This window comes from Galleria mellonella, unplaced genomic scaffold, assembly GCF_026898425.1.
Source record: "Galleria mellonella isolate WM207_F2 unplaced genomic scaffold, CSIRO_AGI_GalMel_v1 utg121, whole genome shotgun sequence".
Classification (NCBI taxonomy): domain Eukaryota; kingdom Metazoa; phylum Arthropoda; class Insecta; order Lepidoptera; family Pyralidae; genus Galleria; species Galleria mellonella.
The window spans coordinates 2,709,766-2,737,167 of NW_026441983.1; the positions used below are offsets into that span (position 1 = coordinate 2,709,766).

The following is a 27,402-nucleotide window of genomic DNA, read 5'->3' on the forward strand; positions in this document are numbered from 1 at the left end:
GGGAGAAAGTGGCTTGAAAAACGCACGGTGGAAGACCGCCACTCATCCAGATGGTTGGGATGGAACTTTAGTTGGTGGCGTGATGTACGGTGGTGAAAATCAGCAGCAGGTATCAATCCGAACAATTCCTCAGAGCACCCCCCATGGTATATTCGATAAGAAATGCATAGAGATGCAAATTAATTTATTGTTCATAAATATTATATCACGATTACAGAATAGTAAAGTATGAATACGTACTGACAAGTCGCTTGTCTCCTCGCTCTGCTCGAAACAGTATTCCAGGCGAAGTTCAGGTCACTTCTGTAAAATATAAAAGTTCATATTAGTGACTTTAAATTGAACACAGTGCATTTTATAAGGTCTTGTATGGATCATTGAAAAATTATTAGGTTGGCGGGGTTTTTTTTTTTTAATGGGTGAAAATGGATATTTTCCCCACCCGCGCTATTGGTATACACCGACGAGGCACCAGTGGAAGATGATAGGTGAGAATGAATGCAGGTCAGTTGGCCCACCATGATGAATTTGACAAGAATTAAACATGATGGTTTCCAGGGGGAACCGAAAGGAAGTCAACCTGAGAGGGTATATTGCCAGTAATGGGGCTATTAGACCCCATTACTAACAATTCCTTTCCCCCCAAACTTTTTGGCGGGGGGGTGTATCATGGAGCGAGACAGTATACTCTGTTATGTCCACGGTACTGCTCATGTCTATAGGCGACGGTTACCACTTTCCATCAGGTGGGCCGTCAGTTTGTTTGCCATTCTAAATTGTATAAAAAAATATTAACGTTTATTAACACTTTATTGCATCAACATTACAGGATTTGTTGCAGAATTTTAGATAAATATAGTGTAGTACCAAAGGCCGTCTTATTGCTAAGCAATCTCCTCCAGACAACATTCGGGTAAAAAGAATTGATATATTTTAGTTTAATTAAAAACTAAACTAAAGAATTAATAATATTTTAGTTTAGTTTTTCGGTTAAAATAACTAGTTTTTGTCACAATTAAAGTTGATTATTCTGTGGGACACAATTTTTAATTACGTAAACAAGTAAAATCGACGGTAACACCATTTTTGTTTATGTGACGACAAAGTAAGCAGTTGCCACGCTTAACAGACGCGTTGGTAACCGCTTTTTGATGTTTTAAGAGAGACATTGTTACCTATGCCTCGACTATTAAGTTCCTTTAGTCGCCTCTTACGACGCTCACGGGAAAATAAGGGGTGGCCCATCCAGTGCTGTGACCATACGGTAATCTTTACGTTACTGCGGGGAAAGGGATTGTTAGTAATGGAGACTGAGAATCCAATTGCTAGCAATATACCCAATCAGGTAGACCTCCTCGCGGTTCTTTCTGGAAACTATCATGGTTATTTCCTGATGAATTCATCATGATGGGCTAACTGGCCTGTTTTCATTCTCATCTATCACCCTTCACTGGTGCTCCGCCAGCGTATCCCGTTAGCGCAGGCGGGGTTACCATACCATTTTCACCCATCAAAAAAAAATCTTTACGTTATTTATTTATTTATTTACACATACACTAAACAAACCATTCATTTAAATAATATCATTAGTTAAATACAATTGCTCTTAAGAAAAATAATATAAATTACATATTACATATAACAAAATTGCTTGGGTACCTCTGTCTCATTCGTGTTTCAACCGTGAAGCAGTTGTGTTCGCATGGCTGTGTTTCGGTTTGAAGGGTGGGATATGGCGTGAATTTACTGGGTACAAAGGAATAACACCTGAGTCCTCAGGAATGGCAACGCATGGAGGGTATCATGGGCGAAACAGTACACTCTGTTATGTCCATGGCACTGCTCATGTCTATAGGCGACGGTTACCACTCTCCATCAGGTGGACCGTCAGCTTGTTTGCCATTCTAAGTTGTATAAAAAAAAATTATAACGGGAAAATCCCTGTGCCGCCCATGTACGCTATCAATGACAGACTCGGAAAGTTACTTACGTCCTGCCATCGCAGACTGCCTCATCGCTGCCATCATCACAGTTCTGTCTCCCGTCGCACAAGCTGCTAAGGTCGATGCAGGCGCCATCTCTACACGTAAACTCGTTCCCGCTGTGAAAAGTCAATTCTTACTTTTACATGATATTTATTGAAATTAGAAGTTTGTTGATTGATAGATTCGTGTCGTGCTTGTTTTTAGCCGACTTCAAAAAAAGGAGGTACTCAATTATAAATAAATCTGACAATTAGCTGACAAAAAATTGGGCCGTTTTTGAGGTTCGACGCTCTATTTATATAATCTAAGTATTGTCTACATTACCTGCATTTATTGTCCCGGTCAGCCACAACTGATGAGGTAATCGGTGATATGACTGAAACAAATTGGACAATCAATTATAAAATATAGATTAATACAAATTTTGTCAAGATTTGTGTTGTTATTTTGTACAATAAAATATTAAATAATGTATTAAAATTATTGGGATATTTTGTTGCAAAAAAATACATGTTTTTAATATAATTAATGTAAAATACATACGTACATATCTCCCATCCGAGTGAACAGAAATAATAAAACGCCAAATGCTCCTTAATGAAATAATATTACGAGTGTCAATAATAGCAATATAATATAATAACATGAAAGTTCTTAAAGATTCAAAATCAAAAATATTCTTATTCGATATTTCAAATTTAAAAAAGAAATAATTAAATTTATTAATGTCATAGACAGAATATTAGCATTCTATATCTATATTTTGGCAGAGATCATAGATTAAGTAATAACGTAGTCATTACTTTATAAAAGATTTAAAGAAAGTTCATTATCTATCAGTAACATTTCATAATAGATTAAGAAGTTTTGTATTTTGTTCAGTATAAATAAAAAAAAAAAGATATATTTAAAATACTGGAGGTTTGAGCTTTGAATGATTGTTTAAAGCTATTTAGGAATAAAATAAAAACAGATATTATTATAAATTATAAATAAAACTTAACGGCATCCATTCTCATATTTATTTATTGCCAGTGCCTTTCTAATATATTGTCTTATAATTTTTAAAGGTAAGCTAATCTAGGTATGAAAATTTTTGTAAATCTAATTGTAAATGTAAAAATAAATTACTTAGTGTAATATTGCATATAAAGCTAATGATTAAAAAAAAAACTACTTATACACTGATATTTCATTCATACGTCTTATTCCCAAACAATTATTCTCGAAATTTCAATAAAAATATTTGATTAAAAATACTGCGTAAAATGAAACTGTAAATATACTGGCAATTTGAGCTCAGATTTATTGGATAAAGCCATTTACACATAAAAAAAGAAATACCTTATAATTATAAAAGTTAATGGCATCTGTTGACAAGTTTGTATAAAACCAGTATTTTGTTTTAGGTCTTACAAAATACCCTGAACAAATAAGTCGACCCAAAAAGAGGTTTGTGAAGTTTTTTGCATTTTTACGCTTTAGTGGGATTAGAGTTTTACAAACTCAAAACAAATTAATATATTACTGAACATATTATTTCATATATTTTAATTAATAAATATTCAAATATATATTTTTCCGTGATGTCGTAATATTCCTAGATATTTAAAAAAATCCCTTTGATTTTTCGGCGATATATTTATCAAGTTTGGATGATTTTTTTTATAGAATAGCTATAAGCAAAGCACATATGGCTTACATTTTTTGCATCAGCTCATTGCGTGGAGTATAAATTAGATGGGTATATTAAGCTATTCTTAAAATATAGACATAATGCCATCGTGAACTTTTTTGTAGACCTATAAAAGAAACAATCCCGCCGTACATTATTTTCTTATATCTCAAATGAATTAGGCAGCGTCTTCGACGAGTATGAAAGTTCCCACACGGTTTGTTTTTTTCCGACAACATCGACAAACATCGTCATATTTCGACAAAATTACACAAAACCTTAACCCTTCTTTTCGAGCTGCCCGACTTTGAATGCGGTCTAACGGAAGGAGTTGGTACTGTGGCGCTCCTGCCCATAGGTGAGAACAGTATTCCATATGCGGCCTGACTTGAGCTTTATCCAGTTTCAGGCAGTGTTATACTACATAGCAAAAAACTAAGTCGCTTCCCGTCTGTCTTTCCCTATGTATGCTTAGATATTTAAAACTACACAACGGATTTAGACGCGGTTTTTTTAATAGATAGAGTGATTCAAGAGGAAGGTTTATATGTACAATACATGCATAATATAGTTTTTTTTTTTATACAACTTAGAATAGCAAACAAGCTGACGGCCCACCTGATGGAGAGTGGTAACCGTCGCCTATAGACATGAGCAGTACCATGGACATAACAGAGTATACTGTTTCGCCCATGATCCCCATGCGTTGTCATTCCTGAGAACTCAGGTGTTATTCCTCTGATAAAATTAAATGTATCTAATGTGATGTGATGTAATGTGCACCCGAGCGAAACCGGGGCGGGTTACTAGTGAAGAATAAATAAATAAACCAGAAATAAATCGGTTCTCAGTCATCAATTACTGTTTATTGTTATCACATCATCAGTTTCAATGACTGTTATTTAACATACCTACTTTTAATGGGGATTTACCGGACGTAAATTCGTGTTGTGGTTACGTGGTTATCAAGAAAAAATCGATTCATTTACCTTTTTCAGTAATAAATCAAATACGCTCTCCTTAGTCGCCTCTTACGACACCCACGGGAAAGGAGTGGCCTATTCTATGCCGGGACCATACGGCCAGACATAACCTTCCATATTAGGGGGAAAAGGGATTGTTAGTAATGGGGTCAAACAGTCCCATTGCTAGCAATATACCCTGTCAGGTCGATCTCCAGGTGGTCCCCCCTGGAAACCATCGTGGCTAATTCTAGTTGAATTCGTCAGGATGGGCTAACTGACCTGCTTTCATCCTCATCAGTCATCTATCACTGGTGCCCCGCCAGTGTATACCGGTAGCGCAGGCAGGGTTACCATACCATTATCACCCATTAAAAAAAAAAACCTTCCATATTAGCCGTCAATCTTCGACTATCACTCTGTTCATGCATTTTTAATTGTTTTTTTTTTACGGTTAAATATTAATTGAATTTATGAATGAATGGTTTATTTTTCTCCTCACAAAAGGTAGTAAAAAGTTAGTTTGAGGTACAATTAAATATGTGAGAGCAGTTTTGTGAGGGATCGTTAGTAGTGAGATCCGACAGACACATTACTAGTAATATAACCTAGCAGGTCGACCTCCAAGCGGTTCCCCCTGGAAACCATGTAGTTAAATTTTGACGAATTCATCACGATGGGCCAACTGACCTGCTTTCATCCTCACCTGTCATCCCTCACTGGTGCCCCGCCAGTATATACTGATAGCGTAGGCTGAGTGATCTTTCCATTACCATCCATTAAAAAAAAAGTACGTAACTAATGCATTTAGCATTAGTTATGTACTTTTATAATATCAAATTACACGGAAATACACGTGTGAACAATTCTTGCTACTATGCGTAAAACATTTGACGTAATTTATAGTATACCTGTGGGATTTTTCGAATGTATGTAGAGTCCAGTAAAGTCTCTTCACTTCACGTAAGTTTTACTTTCTTGGTTTTTTGTTAACGATAATAGAATGGCAACTAGTCTACCAAGACTCACTGATACCACTGCAGTAAGGGATGTTAGATGAGGATGGAGTCAAGTCAGTGGGCCTATCATGATGAATTCACCAGGAATTAAACAGGATGAAATGTATGTATGTATGTTTTTTCTGTTTATCTCTTAAAGAACTTTATCTTTTTACTGTATCTGTTATTTTAATTTTAACTGATACAATAAAGGGTAAAATATATAAATAAATAGATAGTTATAGATAATAGTGCATATGCTTACTAATACTAACGTTATCAATGCAGTGTCTTTAATAACAATAAGGTCTCTGATCCCGGAACCTCATTAATGAATACCTATCCAAAATATGATATACCTACATTGTAATATTTATTACACACTCAAAGAAATTAATTAATATTTTATTTTTAAATTACGTTTTTTTATACAAACAGTACAATGAATCCTAATTATACGAGTGTAAGATAACATCACTAAATCTGTCTATGATAAAAAAAAAATATATATAAAAAAAAACTTACCATAAATAAAAAGAAACAAAAGCAAAAACATTATCAATCGCAAACCCACATTAAGTTCATACAAGGCGAGGTCAATTGAATCACTTTTAAAAACAAACATTTAAACGCACATAATTAGAAAAACAATTGAAATTGTATTATTAATTAAAACAATATTTAAAACACTTATCACATAGTTTCACCTATAAATTCTTGACTATTATTATTTTTAATTTAATTTAAAATTTATTACGAATGCGTCCATCGCGAGTTCCCTAACTGTTTACGTACACTACTAAGACGTCTCGCAAATCTCTGAGTTACCACTACGTCTGTGCATTTTCCTCATAGCATACGTCATTGCCGTTTTAAATAACCGGTTTCCAATTAGAATGTACTTTGTGGCTGATATCTAATGTGTTTTTCCATATATTTATATAATGTACAATGACTCGGGTCTTCCTAAATATAAATTTTTAAGGGGTGAATAGGTCTATTCAATTGTCGTTTTTTTTTAATTTAATTTGTAAGAGGCGACTAGAGAAAATTAATGGTCGAGTAATGGGCAGCAGCGTCTGTCTTAAAATTTTCAGTGGCGTAACAATATTGCTGTGTGGTCCCAGCATAGAATAGGTCACCCCTTTCCTGTGAGTGTCGTAGAAGGTGACTAAGGGAACTTTATAGTCGAGAGATGGGTAACAGCGCCCCTCTTAAAACATCACTAAAGTCTAACTGCGGTTGCCAAACTGCCTGCCAAGCGTGGCAACTACTAGTAATACCCCCCCTTATACGGGAGGCCTACGTTCAATAGTGATCAGTTAACGGCTGATATAATATATTTTTTTTTATACAACTTAGACTGTCAAACAAGATGACGGCCGACCATAGACGACATTTACCACATTGGAAGTAGTAACTGTTCTATATGGACATAAATAGCATCGTGAACATTACAAAATACACTGTGATGCTCATGATCAGAGACAAACTATGTATAAAAGTCGTCTGCATGGGTACTTATGTCTCATTCGTGTTTCTGCTGTTCAGAGGAAGACTTTGTACAAAAGTTGTTTGCTTGGGTACCTCTGTCCCATTCGTGTTTCAACCGTGAAGCAGTTGTGTTTGCATGGCTGTGTTTCGGTTTGAAGGGTGGGATATAGCGTGAATTTACTGAGTACAGAGGAATAACACCTGAGTCCTCAGGAATGGCAACGCATGGGGCGGTATCATGGGCGAAACAGTATACTCTGTTATGTCCATGGTACTGCTCATGTCTATAGGCGACGGTTACCACTTTCCATCAGGTGGGCCGTCAGCTTGTTTGCCATTCTAAGTTGCATAAAAAAAATAAGGTTTAACTTGAAATCTGGTCTATATTTTACCTTGATACATCGTCTACAAATAGTCATTAGCATTTTTACTTCTAAAATAATGTGTAAGAAGTCAATGGATGCAGGTGGTTCAAGACATTTCCTTATGGCAGTCTATGAGGGAGACCTATGTCACACAGATAATGGATGAGGTCATGATGACGATAATGAAGTAATGAGTAAAATATTAGTTACGAAAAAAATGTTTAATCCAAGCGCCATGGGGGGAAAAGGATTGTTAGTAATGGAATTTGACAGCCCCATTGCTAGCAATATGCCTTATTAGGTCGACCTCCACGTGGTTCCCCCTGGAAACCATCGTGAACAATTCTTGTTAAATTCGTCACGATGGGCTAACTGACCTGCTTCATCCTCACCTATCATCCTTCACTGGTGCCCCGCCGGTGTATACCGATAGCGCGGGCGGGGATACCATTCCATTATCATCCATTAAAAAAAATCCAAGCGTCACACTGCTTTTAATAGTTCTTAATTTACCGACAACAGTGCAAAAATTTGAAGCTGGCAACACACAATTTAAAACCAGTTTCATTGGAGTTCTTCAAATGAATTGATAACGTAAATTTACCAAATACCGGGAGCTAGGACTTACCGGCGGTCTGTATTTTTGTTGAAATATAATTTATTGAAAGTGACTCATCTTTTGTGAATATAAAAGAGGAAGGGCAAAAGAGGAAGGGGAAGACCGAGGAATAACTACATGGGACAGATAAAGGAAACAGTGGAATGGCAACCATGCCTACGCTAATGGTATACGTTGGCGAGGCACCAGTGAGGGATGATAGGTGAGGATGAAAAGGCAGGTCAGTTAACCCACCGTTATAAATTCTACAAGAATTAACCCAAATGTTTTCCAGAAGGAACCCCGTGGAGAGCGACCTGATAGGAGCTGATTAGAACTAAAATAGAGGAGGGCTGTTAGAGTCTATTAGTAACAGTCTCTTTCTCCCAACGCGTGAGAAAACCCTTAAGGTGGTTGAGCCGAGGTCATTTTTGTACAAAATATTTTTATAACACACGCTGTAAGTATAACGGTATTTTGTTAACAACCAATACACCAATTGTTTTGAAAATCCTGAATCGGCAAATTAAATTGGAATATTGCTCACACCGATAAATCAGGTTTAAAGAAAATTATAAATTTGGTAAACTTTTGTCCATCTTCTCTCAGTGTGTGTTACGTTTATACAACATAGACTGTAAGCGCTATTTTTTTGTTTATACAACTTAGAATGGCAAACAAGCTGACGGCCCACCTTATGGAAAGTGGTAACCGTCGCCTATAGACATGAGCAGTACCATGGACATAACAGAGTATACTGTTTCGCCCATGATACCCCCTATGCGTTGCCATTCCTGAGGACTCAGGTGTTATTCCTCAGTACCCAGTAAACTCACGCCATATCCCACCCTTCGAACCGAAACACAGCCATGCAAACATAACTGCTTCACAGTTGAAACACGAATGGGACAGAGGTACCCAAGCAATCGACTTTTGTACAAAGTCTCCCTCTGGTAAACGAATTATTTACGAATATTACTATTTATAAAACTGCGGTCGCTACGTAGAAGTTTGCTGTACATAAACTCTTTCGAAGCGGCGCCACTAGTCAGCGCAGCCAACTAGTATTAGTTCGACGTCGGGACGAAATGGTTGTATGTCAGCTACGATAAAGTTGCACGCTGAATACGTACTTTTTAATATTTTCGAATTTGCATAATATTTATCACAAGACTTGCTTTGAAGTAGTTTAGGAACCTTTTGAATTTGTATTTATCCCAAGATTGTTTTCTGCGTAATTTAGGAACGTAGTTTAAAATGAACGGTTTGATTGCAGGTGTTCTTTTTTTGAATGTGTTATTTTAAAAGTGAATTTTAGAGGGAGATTTTTTTTTATAGAAGACAAAGGTAAGTTAATGTATATTTTAAATAAGTATATTGTTGAAATTAAGTTGTAGTGAAACATTCGAAAAAATATGTCTTTATGTGTGCAAAAAAATATGATAATAAAAAAATTATAACGACTTAAAAAAAATGAAACAAAAACCAAAAATTGAAAAATAAACTGATGTTAGACTTTTAATTTAAAGTACAAAATATCTTTGAAGTTTGTCTCACTTTTGCTTTTATAATATATTTTTATATGGGTAGTGACATGGTAACCCCACCTGCGCGGGGGGAAAGGGATTGTTAGCAATGGAGTTTGACAGCCTCATTGCTAGCAATATGCCTTATTAGGTCGACCTCCACGTGGTTCCCCCTGGAAACCATCGTGAACAATTCTTTTTGAATTCGTCACGATGGGCTAACTGACCTGCTTCATCCTCACCTATCATACTTCACTGGTGCCCCAACGGTGTATACCGATAGCGCGGGTGGGGTTACCATTCCATTATCATCCATTAAAAAAAACCCCACCTGCGCTATCGGTATATGCTAGGCATCAGTGAGGGATGATAGGTGAGAATGTCAAAGCACATGTTGCATCTCTGTGCATCTTCTACTGAATTTATCATGGGGAGTGCTCTGAGGAATTGTTCTGATTGATACCTGCTGCTGATTTTCACCACCGTACAACCCGCCACAAACTAAAGTTTCATCCCAACCATCTGGACGAGTGGCGGTCTTCCACCGTGCGTTTTACAAGGCATTTTCTTCCACGTACAACCACTCTTGGGACTCAACTTCGAGCAGTAGTATTTCCGAACTTATAGGACATCATAACCTTCAAGAAAAAAGCATATTCCTTTTTAAAAGGCCGGCAGCACACCTGCAATGCCTCTGGTGTTGCAGGTGATCATGGGCGACGATATTCACTTACCATCAGGTTAGCCGCATGCTCGTTTGCCCCCTGTCCGGCTTATCCTTTCTATTCTCCTCAATGTCCACATCTAAAATGACTCAAGCATTTCTATTTTTTTTTGTTTCCATGTTTCACACCCATATCATGCTATGCTCCGGGGGGAAAGGGATTGTTAGTAATGGAGACTAAAAATCCCATTGCAAGCAATATACCTAACCAGGTCGACTTCCTCGCGGTTCCCCCTGGAAACTATCATGGTTAATTCCTGATGAATTCATCACGATGGGCTAACTGGCCTGTTTTCATTCTCATCGATCACCCTTCACTGGTGCTCCGCCAGCGTATTCCGTTAGCGCAGGCGGGGTTACCATACCATTTTCACCCATAAAAAAACTCTATGCTCCAAATGTAATTTTTTATAAATTTCTTACGGATTATTTTTGATGTTTTTGAGGTAAATATGTTTTTTTTTTATCACAGGCCTGTTTTGCGATTTTTACTCGAGTTCGAATATCCAATGTGCACGTAGCGTCCTCTGTGATTCCGCTTATAAATTTTTATTTTAATAACAGACACTTATATTAATAAATTAAATTATTTGCATTATATTAATATGTCTAATATATCTATTAAAGTGGAGAACAGAAAGCGATATTGAATATTAAAATACAAATTCAAATTCAAATTCAAATTCAAAAATCATTTATTCATGTAGGACATTTTAGCCGCTTATGAACGTCAAATTTTTACATTATAATTTTATTTTTTTCCCTACCGTCCAGTTCGGTATATAGATCCAATTGAGAAGAACTGGCAAGAAACTCAATTGAATTACTTTTTTTTTTAAAGCCAGTTTATTTACAATGTATATTTATATAGGTGTCTATGTCTAACATTAAATGAAAATTCAGTGCATGAACAACTAATACTACTAACTAACTAACTACGTATAATAAGCAGAATAGAAATGTTACAATCAACAAGATGCTTAGCAACGAACATTGTCATCGATAGACACGAAATAATTAGGTCGTATATCTACAACTCATACTCCTAACATCCCGTCTACTTTTTATAGTTGCTGCTACTCATTCCAATGCGTCAATAAATAATAATAAATATGTCAATAATGTCAAAAATAAGAATAAAATCTACTTTGGTCAACGCATTGCCATTGCTATTCAGCGTGGAAATGCACCAAGTATCCTAGGCACACTACCAGCCGGCAGTGATCTCAAAGAAATTTTTTATCATTAAATCTTATATATAAAATTCTCGTGTCACGGTGTTTGTTACCAAACTCCTCCGAAACGGCATTACCGATTTTTATGAAATTTTGTGTGCATATCGGGTAGGTCTGAGAATCGGCCAACATCTATTTTTCATACCCCTCAATGATAAGGGTGACCATCGCCAAAAAAAAATATTTTTTTGACAAATTTTTCCATTTTTATTTTATTATGATTTAGCATTGAAAAATACATACAACCTCAAATTTTTACCGTTTTACGATCAACTCCTGTTTTTTAATCGCGATTTTTATATGCTGCAATAAGGTTGCAAGATGGCAATCGAATATAATAATTGTAGTAGGATAAATTTTCATGTATAGTTCTAAAAATAATGTATATGGTAAAACAACGTTTGCTGAGCCAGCTAGTATATATATATATATATATATATATATATATATATATATATATATATATACTAGCAAATTATGCAATTAGTTTATATTAGCCCTTACAATAAAGATTTTATTACTAAAAAAACGGATAAAATCTCTTTATTTTAATCTCACAATTGTGATCTTAAAATAATGGATCTGTCAAGATAGTGTTCAAGTCATAATGACATTTATTTGTTAAAATAAAATACCGCGTAATTTGGATTCGAAGCCTGTTATAGGTAATTGTTTTAAGTTATCTGATGGTTTGTTGTAAATTTTTGAGTAAAATTTTTGATAGATAGGTCATTTGTAGAGGATGGATGAAAGAAGAATTACGAAAGAGATTTATCGAGCAAGAATGAATGGAGATGTCGGTAGGGGCCGCCCTAGACGGACGTATGTCGACCAAATAGGCGACGTGCTGAAGAACGGGCCAAATTAAAAGTACCCGTAACCGGCGAGCGTGTATGACAAGATTGATGAATGTGGAGGAAGCGAAAGAGGTTTGTTTGAATCAAAGCATTTGGCGTTCCATTGTTTCTGCCTACCCTAATGGGAGACGGGAGTGACAGATATGTATGTATGTATGTATTTTTGATAGACTATCTAATAACTTCAATGCCGTTACGAAAAATACCTACCAATAATATATTAATGTCAAGGACTCAAGGTCACGCGAGTAATCCATTTCTTAGACTTATTACGTACGTCTTTGGTGGCATGGCTTGTCTATGGTACTGACGTCACAATAACGATATTTACACCCGCCATCTACCCAATACTTGCCTTTTTTATTTATTTATCTTTTATTTATACAACTCAGAATAGCAAACAAGCTGACGCCCACCTGATGAAAAGTGATAACCGTCGCCTGTAGACATGAGCAGTACCATGGACATAACAGAGTATACTGTTTCGCCCATGATACCCCCCATGCGTTGCCATTCCTGAGGATACAGGTGTTATTCCTCTGTACCCAGTAAATTCACGCCATATCCCACCCTTCAAACCGAAACACAGCCATGCCAACACAACTGCTTCACGGTAGAAACACGAATGGGACAGAGGTACCCAAGCAATCGACTTTTGTACAAAGTCTCCCTCTTCTAAATACATTAATGAATACAGATAAATCCCAAAGAAATTTTATTAAAAAACAGTTTGGTAGGTAATAACCCTTCTTTGCATGATTTTTTTTATTAGTGAAATAAATCAAGGTGATATAATTTATGTTCAAAACTAAAGGAAAATAGGTTAAAAAATAAATTTGATAGCTATGTTTTGTTTTTTTTTGCATGGATACCTTTACTAACGTTGTTATTAACTTATTGTTGTTACTGTGTGTTTTAGTGCAATAAAGAATATATATATATATATATATATATATATATAAGTTAGGTAGGTAAGAATATATAAAGGTATCCAGACACGATCAACTTAAAGTGAACTTGGTCTTTTATATAATTTTTGGGCATTCAATGTTATGATGGAAATTTCCACCATTATGTGAAGAAGGGTTAAATTAAAATAACTGGTTCTGCCACAATTGAATTCGGTTTTTTTTTTTAAACACATAAAAAATTTTCTCTTACTTATCGTTAAGTTATATTACAAAGAAAGATTAAAATTATGTCGACCATTGGTGGTTAATTAAATTTAACTTTATTTCATGGCGTTCTAACAAGGAACTAAGTTAAACTAAATGAAACAGTTGTGTTGGTCCCCAGGGAGTAGTGGCAAGCGAGGCCTCCGCGTATGTATTATTCAGTAACATTGCAACTGGGCGTTCACCTTTGTTTCCGTCAATTATACTGGGTCGTACTGTATGTATAAATGTATTGCCTAGTATAAATTTTGTTATAGTTAAAAGCGTTCACAACTTCAGCTTACCGATGTGTGATGATAACGTTGTAATTGTTAATTTTCAAAAACAACAAATAAAGGAAGTAAATGTACACCGTGCGTTTCTCAAGGCACTTTCTTCCACGCACAACCATTCTTTGGAATCAACTTCCAGCAGCAGTATTTCCGAACCGATACGACATCATAACCTTCAAGAAATGAGTATATTCCTTTTTAAAAGTCCGGCAGCACAGCTGCAATGCCGCTGGTGTTGTGGGTGATCATGGGCGGCGGTAGTCATTTACCGTCAGGTGAGCCGCATGCTCGTTTGCCCCCTGTGTTGTAAAAAAACAAACACATAGAGACACCTGCCTGCACAGACAGAATCACTTTTAAATTGTTATCTTTGTGTGTGTGAAAAAACACAAGACATAAAAGAATGGCGCAGAACAAATTTTAAAAATAATACAAAATTACTAACAAACATTTTCTAAAAAACCTCAGTGTCAACAGCCAGTATTAAAACTCCAATATAAGTTTAAATTGTTACCTGTGTTTGTTTGTCATCCCTATTACTAATATATGCTGAGGTAAAGTGCGCGTCAGTGTGCGTGCATGTGTGTGTGCGTGCATGTGTGTGTGCGTGCATGTGTATGTGCGTGCAAGTGTGTGTACGTGCATGTATGTGTGCCTGCATGTGTGTGTGTGCGTGTGCGTGCATGTGTGCGTGCGTGCGTGTGTGTGTGTGTGTGTGTGTGTGTATGTTTGTGTTTTCGTGTGTATTATATCGCAAATTTTATTATTATATTCACAATTTCTCTTGAAATAATGTCCATATGTCCATTTCGATCTCATATAATACGTACCAAATTACCAACCAGTATACCAGTAATAGCAGTACCAAATTTTATGACAATTGCTAGTAACGTTAAGGTGCTAAGAAATAACAAACAATAAAAAATTTTTATTATTTTTTTTTATACGCTAGCGGGGCATTAGTGAGAGATGATAGGTGAGAGTGAAAAAGCAGGTCAGTTAGTCCATCGTGACGAATTCCACTAGAATTAACCACTATGGTCTCCAGGGGGAACCACGTAGAGGTCAACCTGACAGAGTATATTGCTAGCAAAAGGACTAGTAGTCCGCATTACTAACAATCCCTCCCCCCCCAGGCATATAATATTAGTAAGTATTGCAAGTTAGGGGGAAAGGGATTGTTAGTAATGGAGACTGAGAATCCCATTGCTAGCAATATACCCAACCAGGTCGACCTCCTCGCGGTTCCCCCTGAAACTATCATGGTTAATTCCTGATGAATTAATCATGATGGGCCAACTGGTCTGTTTTCATTCTCATCTATCACCCTTCACTGGTGCTTCGCCAGCGTATCCCGTTAGCGCAGGCGGGGCTACCATACTATTTTCACCCATAAACAAAAAAGTGTTGTAAGTTATATTAAATTAACCTAAATAAATGTAAATTGTTTGATGGCACAATCACCCTCGGTTCTGATAAGGGGCTGTTGTTAAACTTGTACAAATTTCCGCTTGTGGGCATGGCTGTTACCAACTTTTGATTGCCCACTGGATAGATAATTTATATCAAGCGAGCTCTGACCCAGACTCGAATAATGTTTGTAAATATAAAAGTTGGATTAGTTTTAGCCGATTGCTAAAGATAAGTAGTGTTTTTGGTATAAAAGTTAAAAGATGGAGTATAGCAGGGCATGTAAGCAAACCGTCGGAGATGTGGTGCGAAAGCGAACCCATGTCTCCGACATATGGCACCTCGAGGTATATCGTCTAGTTTTTGGTGGGTATACCCCCGCCTTACGGAGGGATTCCCACAGTACCCATTCACCTCCCACAAGGTGTATGGGCCTTTTTTTTTACAACTTAGAATGGCAAACAAGCTGACGGCCCACCAGATGGAAAGTGGTAACCGTCGCCTAGATACATGAGCAGTACCATGGACATAACAGAGTATACTGTTTCGCCCATGATACCTCCCATGTGTTGCCATTCCTGAGGACTCATGTGTTATTTCTCTGTACCCAGTAAATTCACGCAATATCCCACCTTTCAAACCGAAACACAGCCATGCAAACACAACTGCTTCACGGTTGAAACACGAATGGGACAGAGGTGTCCAAGCAAACGACTTTTGTACAAAGTCTCCCTCTGGTAAAGGGTCTGCAAAAAGCATTCCCCAGACGTTAAACAAAAAAAAGGCATGTAAGCAAAATATCTTGATGATCATCATAGATCATGATCTCGGCTGTTAACTGTCCACTGCTGAAGACCTTGAAGGGTTCTGTCAGGCGGGTTGGGGATCCCAGTTAATCTTTATTAATATTTTAAAAGGAGCGCTACTGATCGTCCCTCAATCATTAATAATAATAATAATAATAATAATTTAAAATAATAATAATAATTCTTTATTTATAGATTAGAAAGATCCATTCTTGTTAGTAACAATTGACTTAAACTATGTTAGTATAAAAAAAAAATACAAAATTTATTTTATGGCCCCTATAATAATTAAGCTCTCTTAGTTTTTTTTATTGGACGATAATGGAATAGTAACCCCGCTTACGATGGGCTAACTGACCTGCTTCATTCTCATCTATCATACTTCGGATGATAGATGAGAATGAAGCAGGTCAGTTAGCCCATCGTGACAAATTCAAAAATAAATCAATCACGATGGTTTGCAGGGGGAACCACGAGTAGGTCGACCTGATAGGGTTTATTGCTAACCATGAGATTGCTTATCTCCATTACTAGCAATCTCTTCTCCCCCTCCCAGCTTCCTTAGTTGCCTCTTACGCGACACACACGAGAAAGGAAGAAGTGGCCTATTTATACCTCAGGGATGGCAACACCCACTTTCCATCAGTTGGGCCGTCAGTTTATTTGCTAATATTTTTTTTTATAATACGTAGAAAGAGCAGGTACTTAATTTATGTCAAATAAGATTATGTTAAAAAAAACAACTTAAAGTGTGGTAAAAACAGTTGTTTTGATTTAGAAAGTAACTACATCATTTGTATTTATAATAAATTGTTTACTATTTTTTTTTATGGGTGAAAATGGTATGGTAACCCCGCCTGCGCTAACGGGATACGCTGGCGGGGCACCAGTGAAGGGTGATAGATGAGAATGAAAACAGGCCAGTTAGCCCATCATGATGAATTCATTAAGAATTAACCGTGATAGTTTCCAGGGGGAACCTCGAGGAGGTCGACCTGGTTGGGTATATTGCTAGCAATGGGATTCTCAGTCTCCATTACTAACAATCCCTTTCCCCCCAATCGTTTACTATTGTGATCTTACGGAAGAAACAATAAAGAGTATCTATCTGTCTTTTTTTTTTTTTTTTTTTACAACACAGGGGGCAAACGAGCATGCGGCTCACCTGATGGTAAGTGACTACCGCCGCCCATGATCACCCACAACACCAGCGGCATTGCAGGTGTGCTGCCGGCCTTTTAAAAAGGAATATACTCTTTTCTTGAAGGTTATGTTGTCGTATCGGTTCGGAAATACTGCTGCTGGAAGTTGATTCCAAAGAATGGTTGTGCGTGGAAGAAAGTGCCTTGAAAAACGCACGGTGGAAGACCGCCACTCGTCCAGATGATTGGGATGAAACTTTAGTTTGTGGCGGGTTGTACGGTGGTGAAAATCAGCAGCAGGTATCAATCCGAACAATTCCTCAGAACACTCCCCATGATAAATTCGGTAGAAGATGCACAGAGATGCAACATCTCTGCGCAGTTTCAGTGGATCAAGTCGGACAGTAAGGCGTTGACTATCGATAATTCGAGTCGCCCGACTCTGAATGCGGTCTAACGGAAGGAGTTGGTACTGTGGCGCTCCTGCCCACAGGTGAGAACAGTATTCCATATGCGGCCTGACTTGGGCTTTATATAATTTCAGGCGGTGTTCTGGCATGAAATATCGTCTCACCCTATTGAGCACTCCTAACTTTTTGGAAGCTATCTTAGCCTTCTCCTCCAGATGACCGCAAAACTGGACGTCGCAAGATATATCAACGCCCAGAATTCCTAGACTCGACTTTTTATCAAGGGAAGTGCCCTGAAAGTGAGGAGATACGACAAACGGCGTCTTTTTTGCGGTAAACGCGCAGACTTGTGTCTTTTTGGGGTTAAATTGGACAAGATTTTGTTCACCCCAGATCGAAACTTGATGGAGTGAAGTTTCGATTTCAGACACAAGTCTATTCCGGCACTCATCGGTATGTGCCCGCGAGATCTTTGCATGACCGGTATATAATGTATCTCCTGTACTGTCGTCTGCATAGCAATGAATATTACTTATCTGTAACATATCATTGATATGCAGAAGAAACAGAGTCGGAGATAGTACACAGCCTTGCGGGACACCAGCATTCAAAGGTTTTAAATCAGAGCATGCTCCGTCGACTACGACCTTAATGCTACGTTCCTTGAGAAAACTGGCGACCCAAATGCACAGTCTCGCAGGCAACCCAAATGAAGGTAGCTTTGAAAGCAGCGCTCTATGCCACACCCGATCAAAGGCCTTCGCGATATCCAGACTAACTGCTAAGGCCTCTCCCTTACTCTCGATTGCCACTGCCCATCGGTGTGTTAAGTAAGCTAAAAGATCACCGGCCGAACGTCCCTGTCGAGAGCCGTACTGGCGATCACAGATCAGCCGGTGCTCTTCTAGGTACCGGAGCAGTTGACGGTTACACAGAATTTGATAAAAATTATGCTAACTATGGGAATAGTCCAATTTGTAAGTTTTTTTTAGATAAAGAATTTTCCAAATCGCCTTACAATTGACGGAGTTATGAGGTAATAAAGATAAAAAAAAAATACACCCGAAATGAGAATATAAAAGCAAATTTATTAGTAAATTCATTTTCGAACATAAAATTTGAAAATTAATATTCGAATTCGATTTTTTTTACAAAGTTCAAATATTGTTTATAGTTTTCAGTGTAAACAACGTGAGTCAACATAGATAAAGAATTGATTAAGTAGATACAAAACACACAGCCATTTAGGCGTCATTATCACAAATATTTGTGACCCTAATGATCGATGACCTTGCTACTTTCCCAGGTATTTGGGTCACAACGTGTCAAACGCTTCACAGTTTGACATATAGCATCATTAAGAACCATAGATAAATAACAATTTCACAAAAAAAAATATTAAAATTGTTCGATGTAAACAACGAATTGAGATGTTTAAAAATGGAAATTGTAGGTTGAATCAATGGGAATAAAGCGCTAAACGCGCTTAAAATTAACTGTCGTACAATTTTACTGTCAATATACTTAATACGATAGTACAAATATATTTTACTTCCAAAAATCTGCTTTTTGGAAATTTCAATCATCATGTACCTGATGATTCGTTGACACATTATATAGAACTCAATAACGTGTGTTTACGAGTAGATAGAGTGTTAGACGGAGACTTTAAACAAAAGTCATTTGTTTGGGTACTTTTGTCCCACTTTTTTTTTGATAGGTGAAAATGGTATGGTAACCCCGCCTGCGCTAACAGGATACGCTGGCGGAGCACCAGTGAAGGGTGATAGATGAGAATGAAAATAGGCCAGTTAGCCCATCATGATGAATTCATCAGGAATTAACCATGATAGTTTCTAGGGAGAACCGCGAGGAGGTCGACCTGGTTGGGTATATTGCTAGCAATAGCATTCTCAGTCTCCATTACTAACAACCCCTTTCCCCCCACCTTTGTCCCATTCGTGTTTCTACCGTGAAGTAGTTATTTATGCATGGCTGAATTTCGGTTTGAAGATTGGAATAAGGTACTAAAATTACATGGTACAGAGGCATAATACCTAAGTCATCAGGAATGGCAATGCATAAGGAATATCGTGGGCGACACAGTATACGCTGTTATGTCCATGTTACTGTTATGTCTATAGGCGACGGTTACCACTTTTCATCGAGTGGCCCGTCAGCTTGTTTGTCATTTTAAGTTGCATAAAAAAAGATTTTGCTTTGCTTCAAGCGTTTTTTTGCGCCACAAAAAAAAAATGTTCTATTATTAATATGTATACAATCATAATCGGTAAATTCCAGTGGGGCACCAGTGACGAAGATATGATGAAGATGTAGTCACGTCCATTGACCCAACGTGGCGAATTTATTAAGAATTAACCACGATGATTTCCAGAAGAGACCATGTGGACGTCGAGCTGACATTCTCTGTATATTGCTCGCAATGGAGCCTCCCTCCTGTACTAATAACACCCCCCCCCCCCCTTTGTCAATCATAGAAAAAAAGCCAGTTTTACTTCTCTGATTGATTAGCTGGATGATTCACAATTATTTTTTTTAAATCACAATTTTGTTTGTTCCAGATTTAAAAATGGAAGTGAAAACGACCAGCACGTCTAAAATTGCCGCTTCAGTGCTAATAATTATAAACGGTGTTACTTTGGTATGTATTTAAAATTTACTTATGTATCCTTCCTTTATAGATAGATACTCTTTATGGTTTCCTCCAAAAAATTACAATAGTAAACTTATTATAAATATAAACAATTACAAGAAATAATCACAATGAGAAAACAATGGGCGACCTTATCGCTAAGAGCGATCTCTTGCAGGCAACCTTTGGATGGAGAGGAGTAATTATAAACAATTTGGTGGGAGGCACGAATAAACTTTTGTTACTTCTAAATATGGGAGATGTGATACATATAATAATTATATATATATATATATATATATATATATATATATATATATATATATATATATATATATATATATATATATATATATATATATATATATGCATATAAACATATATACATGCATATAAACGCATACACAAATACATAAAAATATATAAATACTGTTTATGAAATTATATTTATGTATGTATATTCTAATTATCATTTTATGTTATGTATGTTGCTGATTCATGTTACTTTCCATCAGGTGAGCCGCATGCTCGTTTCACCCCTCTGTTATAAAACAAAATATTTATTTTGTATACATTATTAGTTGTCATTCTCTTTACCTATCCCAATAATGAAGTACTACGTCCGTGATTCACTGTTCACCCCGAAGGTGGACTGGTAGAGAATGCTGCTAGCATTCAGTCCGCCATTTGCACCTTATTTTGGTTAATAAAACTATTTAAATATCTCTAGAGATATAAATAACTAGTTACAATAAATAAACAAAATAATGTAAAAGGACATATCGTTATTTTTTATACAACTTAGAATGGCAAACAATTGACATAACAGAGTATACTGTTTCGCCCATGATACCCCCCATACGTTGTCATTTCTGAGAACTCAGGTGTTATTCCTCTGTACCCTGTAAATTCACTGCCATATCCCACCCTTCAAACCGAAACACAGCCATGCAAACAACTGCTTCATTGTAGAAATACGAATGGGACAGAGGTGGCCAAGCAAACGACTTTTGTACAAATGACTTAAGTCCTCTGTACCCCGTAAATTCACTGTCTTATAGCACGATCGGGACAGTGGTGCCTGAAATCCGTAAAGGTTACGAATTCATGCCAAATTTAAAAATAGAAATTATAGGTTTAAAGCGGTGGTGGCTAAGTTTTTTTTATACAACTTAGAATGGCAAACAAGCTGACACCCACCTGATGGAAAGGGGTAACCGTCACCTATAGACATGAGCAGTACCATGGACATAACAGAGTATACTGTTTCGCACATAATACCCCCCATGCGTTGCCATTCCTGAAGACTCAGGTGTTATTCCTCTGCACTCTGTAAATTCACTGCCCGTCAAACCGAAACACAGCCATGCAAACACAACTGCTTTACGGTTGAAACACGAATGGTACAGAGGTACCCAAGCAATCTGGTTTTATAAATAATACCGACCCACCCACGCCTAGATTTGATATCAGTTTGTAATTTGTCCTTGTCCTTGCCTAGGGCCGACAGTAATAAACACTGTCCTCGACAATGGTGTCCAAATAATGTATTCAGCGTGAACCTTGACGCCAAATGGCTTCTTCAACTTGACCTTCCGTTTATAATTTCTTCAAGAACGCACCATATCATGGACGAGTGGATATCACCGTTTAAATTATTTATTTATTTATTCATTAGTACATATATATGTACATGGCGGATTTAATGCTAGAAGCATTCTCTCCCAGTCAACTATAGGGAAGTGTCAGAATACTTTAATGCGCTACTAGTAATTATTGATATACATATATACATTTGTTTATATATATATATATATATATATATATATATATATATATTGAGAATAATATGAAGTACTTACTGAAACACAGTCATGCAAACACAACTGCTTCACGGTAGAAACACGAATGGGACAACGGCTCATACGCACAACGACCCAAATGAGAGGCTAAGCGCGGAAAATAGAGTCCTATTTATATTACATTCGTTTTCGATATCTCTATATCATTGTTATTTGTTCCAGATATGCTGCTCTGCTCTGTTCGCGTTTAGTCTATGGATGATAGCGTCTCCGAGCACCCTGTCCAATGCTGTGCAGAGTGCAGGCACGCCGGCCATAAAGGTAACCGCTAGAAGTTGTTAAAACTAATGAAATACAAACTGTTTATTTGGTTTATCTATATAAAACATACATAAATTTTTAAGTTAGTCTAACTTGAGTTACCGGGAGGAAAAGGATTGTTAGTAATGGGGTTAAATAGCTCCGTTGGTAGTAATATACCCAATTAGGTCCGACCTCCGCGCAGTTTCCCATGGAAACCATCGTGATTGATTTATTGCTAAATTCGTCACTGACCTACTTCATCCTCATCTATCATCCCTCACTGGTGCCCCGCCATTGTATACCTATAGCGGGGGCGAGGCTACCAGTCCATTAACGTCTATTAAAAAAAGACTGATATCTGTTTTGCTTAAATATTACTCATTTACAGATATCGTCTAGTTGTAATTTCATTTTAATAATAAGATATACTATCTAGGTACCATCGTCATCATCATTATTTCAGCCATTATCCGTCCACTGCTGGACATAGGCCTCCCCCATAGACTGCTATAAAGAACGGTCCTGAGCCACCTGCATCCACTGACTCCCTGCAACACATTTCAGGTCGTCACTCCATCTAGTGGGGGAGTCGTCTTACACTGCGTTTACCCGTACGAAGAACCTTTCTTCCCCATCGGTTGTCGGTTCTTCGAGCTATGTGACCAGCCCATTGCCACTTCAGCTTGCTTATTCTTCAGGCTATGTCGGTTACTTTAGTTCTTTTGCGTATATCCTCGTTTCGGATTCTATCACGCAGAGACTCCGAGCATAGCCCTCACCATAGGGGGGAAAGGGATTGTTAGCAATGGAGTTTGACAGCCCCATTGCTAGCAATATGCCTTATTAGGTCGACCTCCACGTGGTTCCCCCTGGAAACCAACTTGAACAATTCTTGTTGAATTCATTACGATGGGCTAACTGGCCTACTTCATCCTCACCTATCATCCTTCACTGGTGCCCCGCCGGTGTATACCGATAGCGCGGGTGGGGTTACCATTCCACTATCATCCAATAAAAAAAAAATAACCTCTCCATAGCCCGCTGAGTAACTCGAAGCTTTTGCATACTGGCAATCATGTAGGACCATGTTTCGGTTCCGTAAGTCATCACTGGCAACACGCACTGGTTAAATCTATAGGTATAATATATAGGTAGGTACTAATAAGCATCAATATCTGTATATATATATATATATATATATATATATATATATATATATATATATATATATATATATATATATATATATATATATATATATATATATATATATATATGTATATGCTGAACGGGCATATCACTGCCTGTCACGATCGCGACTCGTGACCTCCTTTATCATGGTATTTGCTACTGAAAATCAAACACGATATTAAATTCATATATATATGGTATATATATCGCTAAATGTATTTGTTTTTATTTAAAAATTTTTCACCGCTATTTTTAAATAGGCCTTCTTTTGGTTATTATTTCTTTTCAATCGACATCAAAAAGGAGGTTGTATTTTTTTTTATATATATTTGTTATCTTATAACTTCGTCAGTTGTAATTTTTTTTTTTAATTCTTTTTTCTATCTAAAAGGAGATACTTACAGATTGATCGATTGATAGACATAGACATATGATTGATGATATATGTCTTGATCTATTAATTGATAGACATTTTAATAAAATCGGTTCAGTAGTTTGGGCTTTCCCATCATATATGCCATTTTTTTTATATGGGTAGCAAAAGCAAATCTCGAGAACAGCTGAACTAATTCGGTTAATTTTCGATTTTTATTGAGGATAAAAAATTGAAAAAGTTGGCCAGAAATATGTTAAAATCTGTGTTGAAATCTGTTGCTAGCTGCCAATTTTAACATTTTCGAAAAAAATGCCAATCCTTAATCTCTGTTCGTTGTGATATCTGTCGATTCATGTAGTAGGTAAATAAATCCAGAAGGTTATTGAGGATTCGATTTTTTTTTATGAGCCGTGTGATCACCATATAGAAGGCCAACCTTTTCCTTTAAGGGAGGAAAGGGATTGTTAGTAATGGAGACTGAGAATCCCATTGCTGGCAATATACCCAACCAGGTCGACCTCCTCGCGGTTCCCCCTGGAAACTATCATGGTTAATTCCTGATGAATTCGTCATGATGGACTAACTGGCCTGTTTTCATTCTCATCTGTCACCCTTCACTGGTGCTCCGCCAGCGTATCCTGTTAGCGCAGGCGGGGTTACCATACCATTTTCACCCATCAAAAAAAAAAACCTTTTCCTTTCCCGTGGGTGTCGTAAGAGGCGACTAAGGGAACTAAACGGTCGAGGCATGGGCAGCAGCCCCTTTTAAAATAGCACCAAAGCCTAAACTGCGGTTGCCAACTCGCCTGCCAAGCGTGGCAACTACAAACAAAACTCCTAAGGGCCTCCTATGTTCAGCAGTGGACAGTTAAAGGCTGATGTGATGACGACGAGGAGTTTATTGGAATGCGCTAAACTCCAAACCTACATGTCAGGCTTCAAAAATTCTTCCTACATTTGGTAATAGATTTTTTGAAAACGGTTATAAAGTATTTTACATCATGGTTTGCTCATGGGCGAATCCGCGGGATACAGCACTATGGGCGAAACAGTATACTCTGTTATGTCCATGGTACTGCTCATGTCTACAGGCGACGGTTACCACTTTCCATCAGGTGGGCCGTCAGCTTGATGGTATTCCTCCAATTGTGCTTAGGACGTGCGCACCAGAGTTGGCTCCGGTTCTTACGCGTCTTTTTCGGCTTAGCTACTCATCGGGCATAGTCCCAAAGTTTTGGAAGACTGCTCTGGTGCATCCGATCCCTAAAAAGGGAGATCGCTCAGATCCAGCTAACTATAGGCCCATAGCTATCACTTCCTTATTCTCGAAGGTTATGGAATCCATCATTAACCGTCAACTGCTCCGGTACCTAGAAGAGCACCAGCTGATCTGTGATCGCCAGTACGGCTTTCGACAGGGACGTTCGGCTGGTGATCTTTTAGCTTACTTAACACACCGATGGGCAGTGGCAATCGAGAGTAAGGGAGAGGCCTTAGCAGTTAGTCTGGATATCGCGAAGGCCTTTGATCGGGTGTGGCATAGAGCGCTGCTTTCAAAGCTACCTTCATTTGGGTTGCCTGCGAGACTGTGCATTTGGGTCGCCAGTTTTCTCAAGGAACGTAGCATTAAGGTCGTAGTCGACGGAGCATGCTCTGATTTAAAACCTTTGAATGCTGGTGTCCCGCAAGGCTGTGTACTATCTCCGACTCTGTTTCTTCTGCATATCAATGATATGTAACAGATAAGTAATATTCATTGCTATGCAGACGACAGTACAGGAGATACATTATATACCGGTCATGCAAAGATCTCGCGGGCACATACCGATGAGTGCCGGAATAGACTTGTGTCTGAAATCGAAACTTCACTCCATCAAGTTTCGATCTGGGGTGAACAAAATCTTGTCCAATTTAACCCCAAAAAGACACAAGTCTGCGCGTTTACCGCAAAAAAGACGCCGTTTGTCGTATCTCCTCACTTTCAGGGCACTTCCCTTGATAAAAAGTCGAGTCTAGGAATTCTGGGCGTTGATATATCTTGCGACGTCCAGTTTTGCGGTCATCTGGAGGAGAAGGCTAAGATAGCTTCCAAAAAGTTAGGAGTACTCAATAGGGTGAGACGATATTTCATGCCAGAACACCGCCTGAAATTATATAAAGCCCAAGTCAGGCCGCATATGGAATACTGTTCTCACCTGTGGGCAGGAGCGCCACAGTACCAACTCCTTCCGTTAGACCGCATTCAAAGTCGGGCGGCTCGAATTATCGATAGTCAACGCCTTACTGTCCGACTCGACCCACTGAAACTGCGCAGAGATGTTGCATCTCTGTGCATCTTCTACCGAATTTATCATGGGGAGTGTTCTGAGGAATTGTTCGGATTGATACCTGCTGCTGATTTTCACCACCGTACAACCCGCCACAAACTAAAGTTTCATCCCAATCATCTGGACGAGTGGCGGTCTTCCACCGTGCGTTTTTCAAGGCACTTTCTTCCACGCACAACCATTCTTTGGAATCAACTTCCTGCAGCAGTATTTCCGAACCGATACGACAACATAACCTTCAAGAAAAGAGTATATTCCTTTTTAAAAGGCCGGCAGCACACCTGCAATGCCGCTGGTGTTGTGGGTGATCATGGGCGGCGGTAGTCACTTACCATCAGGTGAGCCGCATGCTCGTTTGCCCCCTGTGTTGTAAAAAAAAAAAAAAAAAAAAAAAAAAAAAGCTTGTTTGCCATTCTAAGTTGTATAAAAAAATAGCTAGGTGACAGTAACAGGTAAAATATATGAAAAAAAAAAAAACTCAAGAGTATTTTTGTACCGCCATTTATGCATATTTAATTCAACAGGTCGTGTGTCTGTCATATCACGCACGCTTATAATTACTTACAGGTGTTCGCCGGAAAATGCCGCCGCCGAAATATATATATATATATATATATATATATATATATATATATATATATATATATATATATATATATATATAGTAAAATGCAATCGTGGAAAAACGACCCAAGTCTTTAATGCTAAAACATTAAACAAATATTGAAATAACTACACTAACAATAAAACATTTTTACACAAGAATATTTTATATTATTTACAAGCTGTTTCTCGTGTTTTTTTCTGCGTCAATTAGTATATAAAGTAAACATATACATGTTTTTTTATATCCAACAACAATACTTGCATACAAACAAGCTAAGCCGATACATTTTGTTCTAAAAAAACAGTCAATGACTTAAATTGGAACAAAAAAATAGATAAACGATGTTACGTATGTCTAATAAACAAACAACTCGGGGGAAAGGGATTGTTAAATGTGATTGTAATGGTGACTGAGAATCCCATTGCTAGCTATATACCCAACTAGGTCGACCTCCTCGCGGTCCTCCCTGGAAACTATCATGGTTAATTCCTGATGAATTCATCATGATG

The 27,402-nt window shown here is 37.6% G+C and overlaps 2 protein-coding genes across 5 annotated transcripts in view; one reads left to right on the forward strand and one right to left on the reverse strand.

The window, feature by feature from the left end:
- The window catches only part of LOC113510109 (modular serine protease-like), a 37,493-nt gene extending 31,050 nt beyond the window's left edge, over window positions 1–6,443 (reverse strand). Inside the window, exons 1-4 of the mRNA XM_026893526.3 lie at window positions 6,146–6,443; window positions 2,310–2,361; window positions 1,991–2,101; window positions 241–303 (exon numbers count right to left, since the gene is read on the reverse strand). Coding sequence (XP_026749327.2) covers window positions 241–303; window positions 1,991–2,101; window positions 2,310–2,361; window positions 6,146–6,245 — 326 coding nt within the window. The 5' untranslated portion in view covers window positions 6,246–6,443. The remainder of the gene's footprint in view (window positions 1–240; window positions 304–1,990; window positions 2,102–2,309; window positions 2,362–6,145) is intronic.
- Window positions 6,444–8,429: 1,986 nt separating this feature from the next.
- LOC113510131 (uncharacterized) overlaps window positions 8,430–27,402 on the forward strand; it is a 33,746-nt gene continuing 14,773 nt past the window's right edge. The window contains exons 1-3 of one of the 4 annotated variants that reach the window (XM_052898562.1): window positions 8,430–8,537; window positions 20,217–20,296; window positions 22,312–22,410. In XM_052898562.1, the coding sequence (XP_052754522.1) occupies window positions 20,225–20,296; window positions 22,312–22,410 (171 nt within the window). In that variant the 5' untranslated portion in view covers window positions 8,430–8,537; window positions 20,217–20,224. Of the gene's footprint in view, window positions 8,538–9,089; window positions 9,425–14,808; window positions 14,861–20,216; window positions 20,297–22,311; window positions 22,411–27,402 lie in introns of those variants that run through there. The other 3 variants (XM_026893559.3, XM_031910583.2, XM_052898554.1) reach the window with 3 other exon arrangements.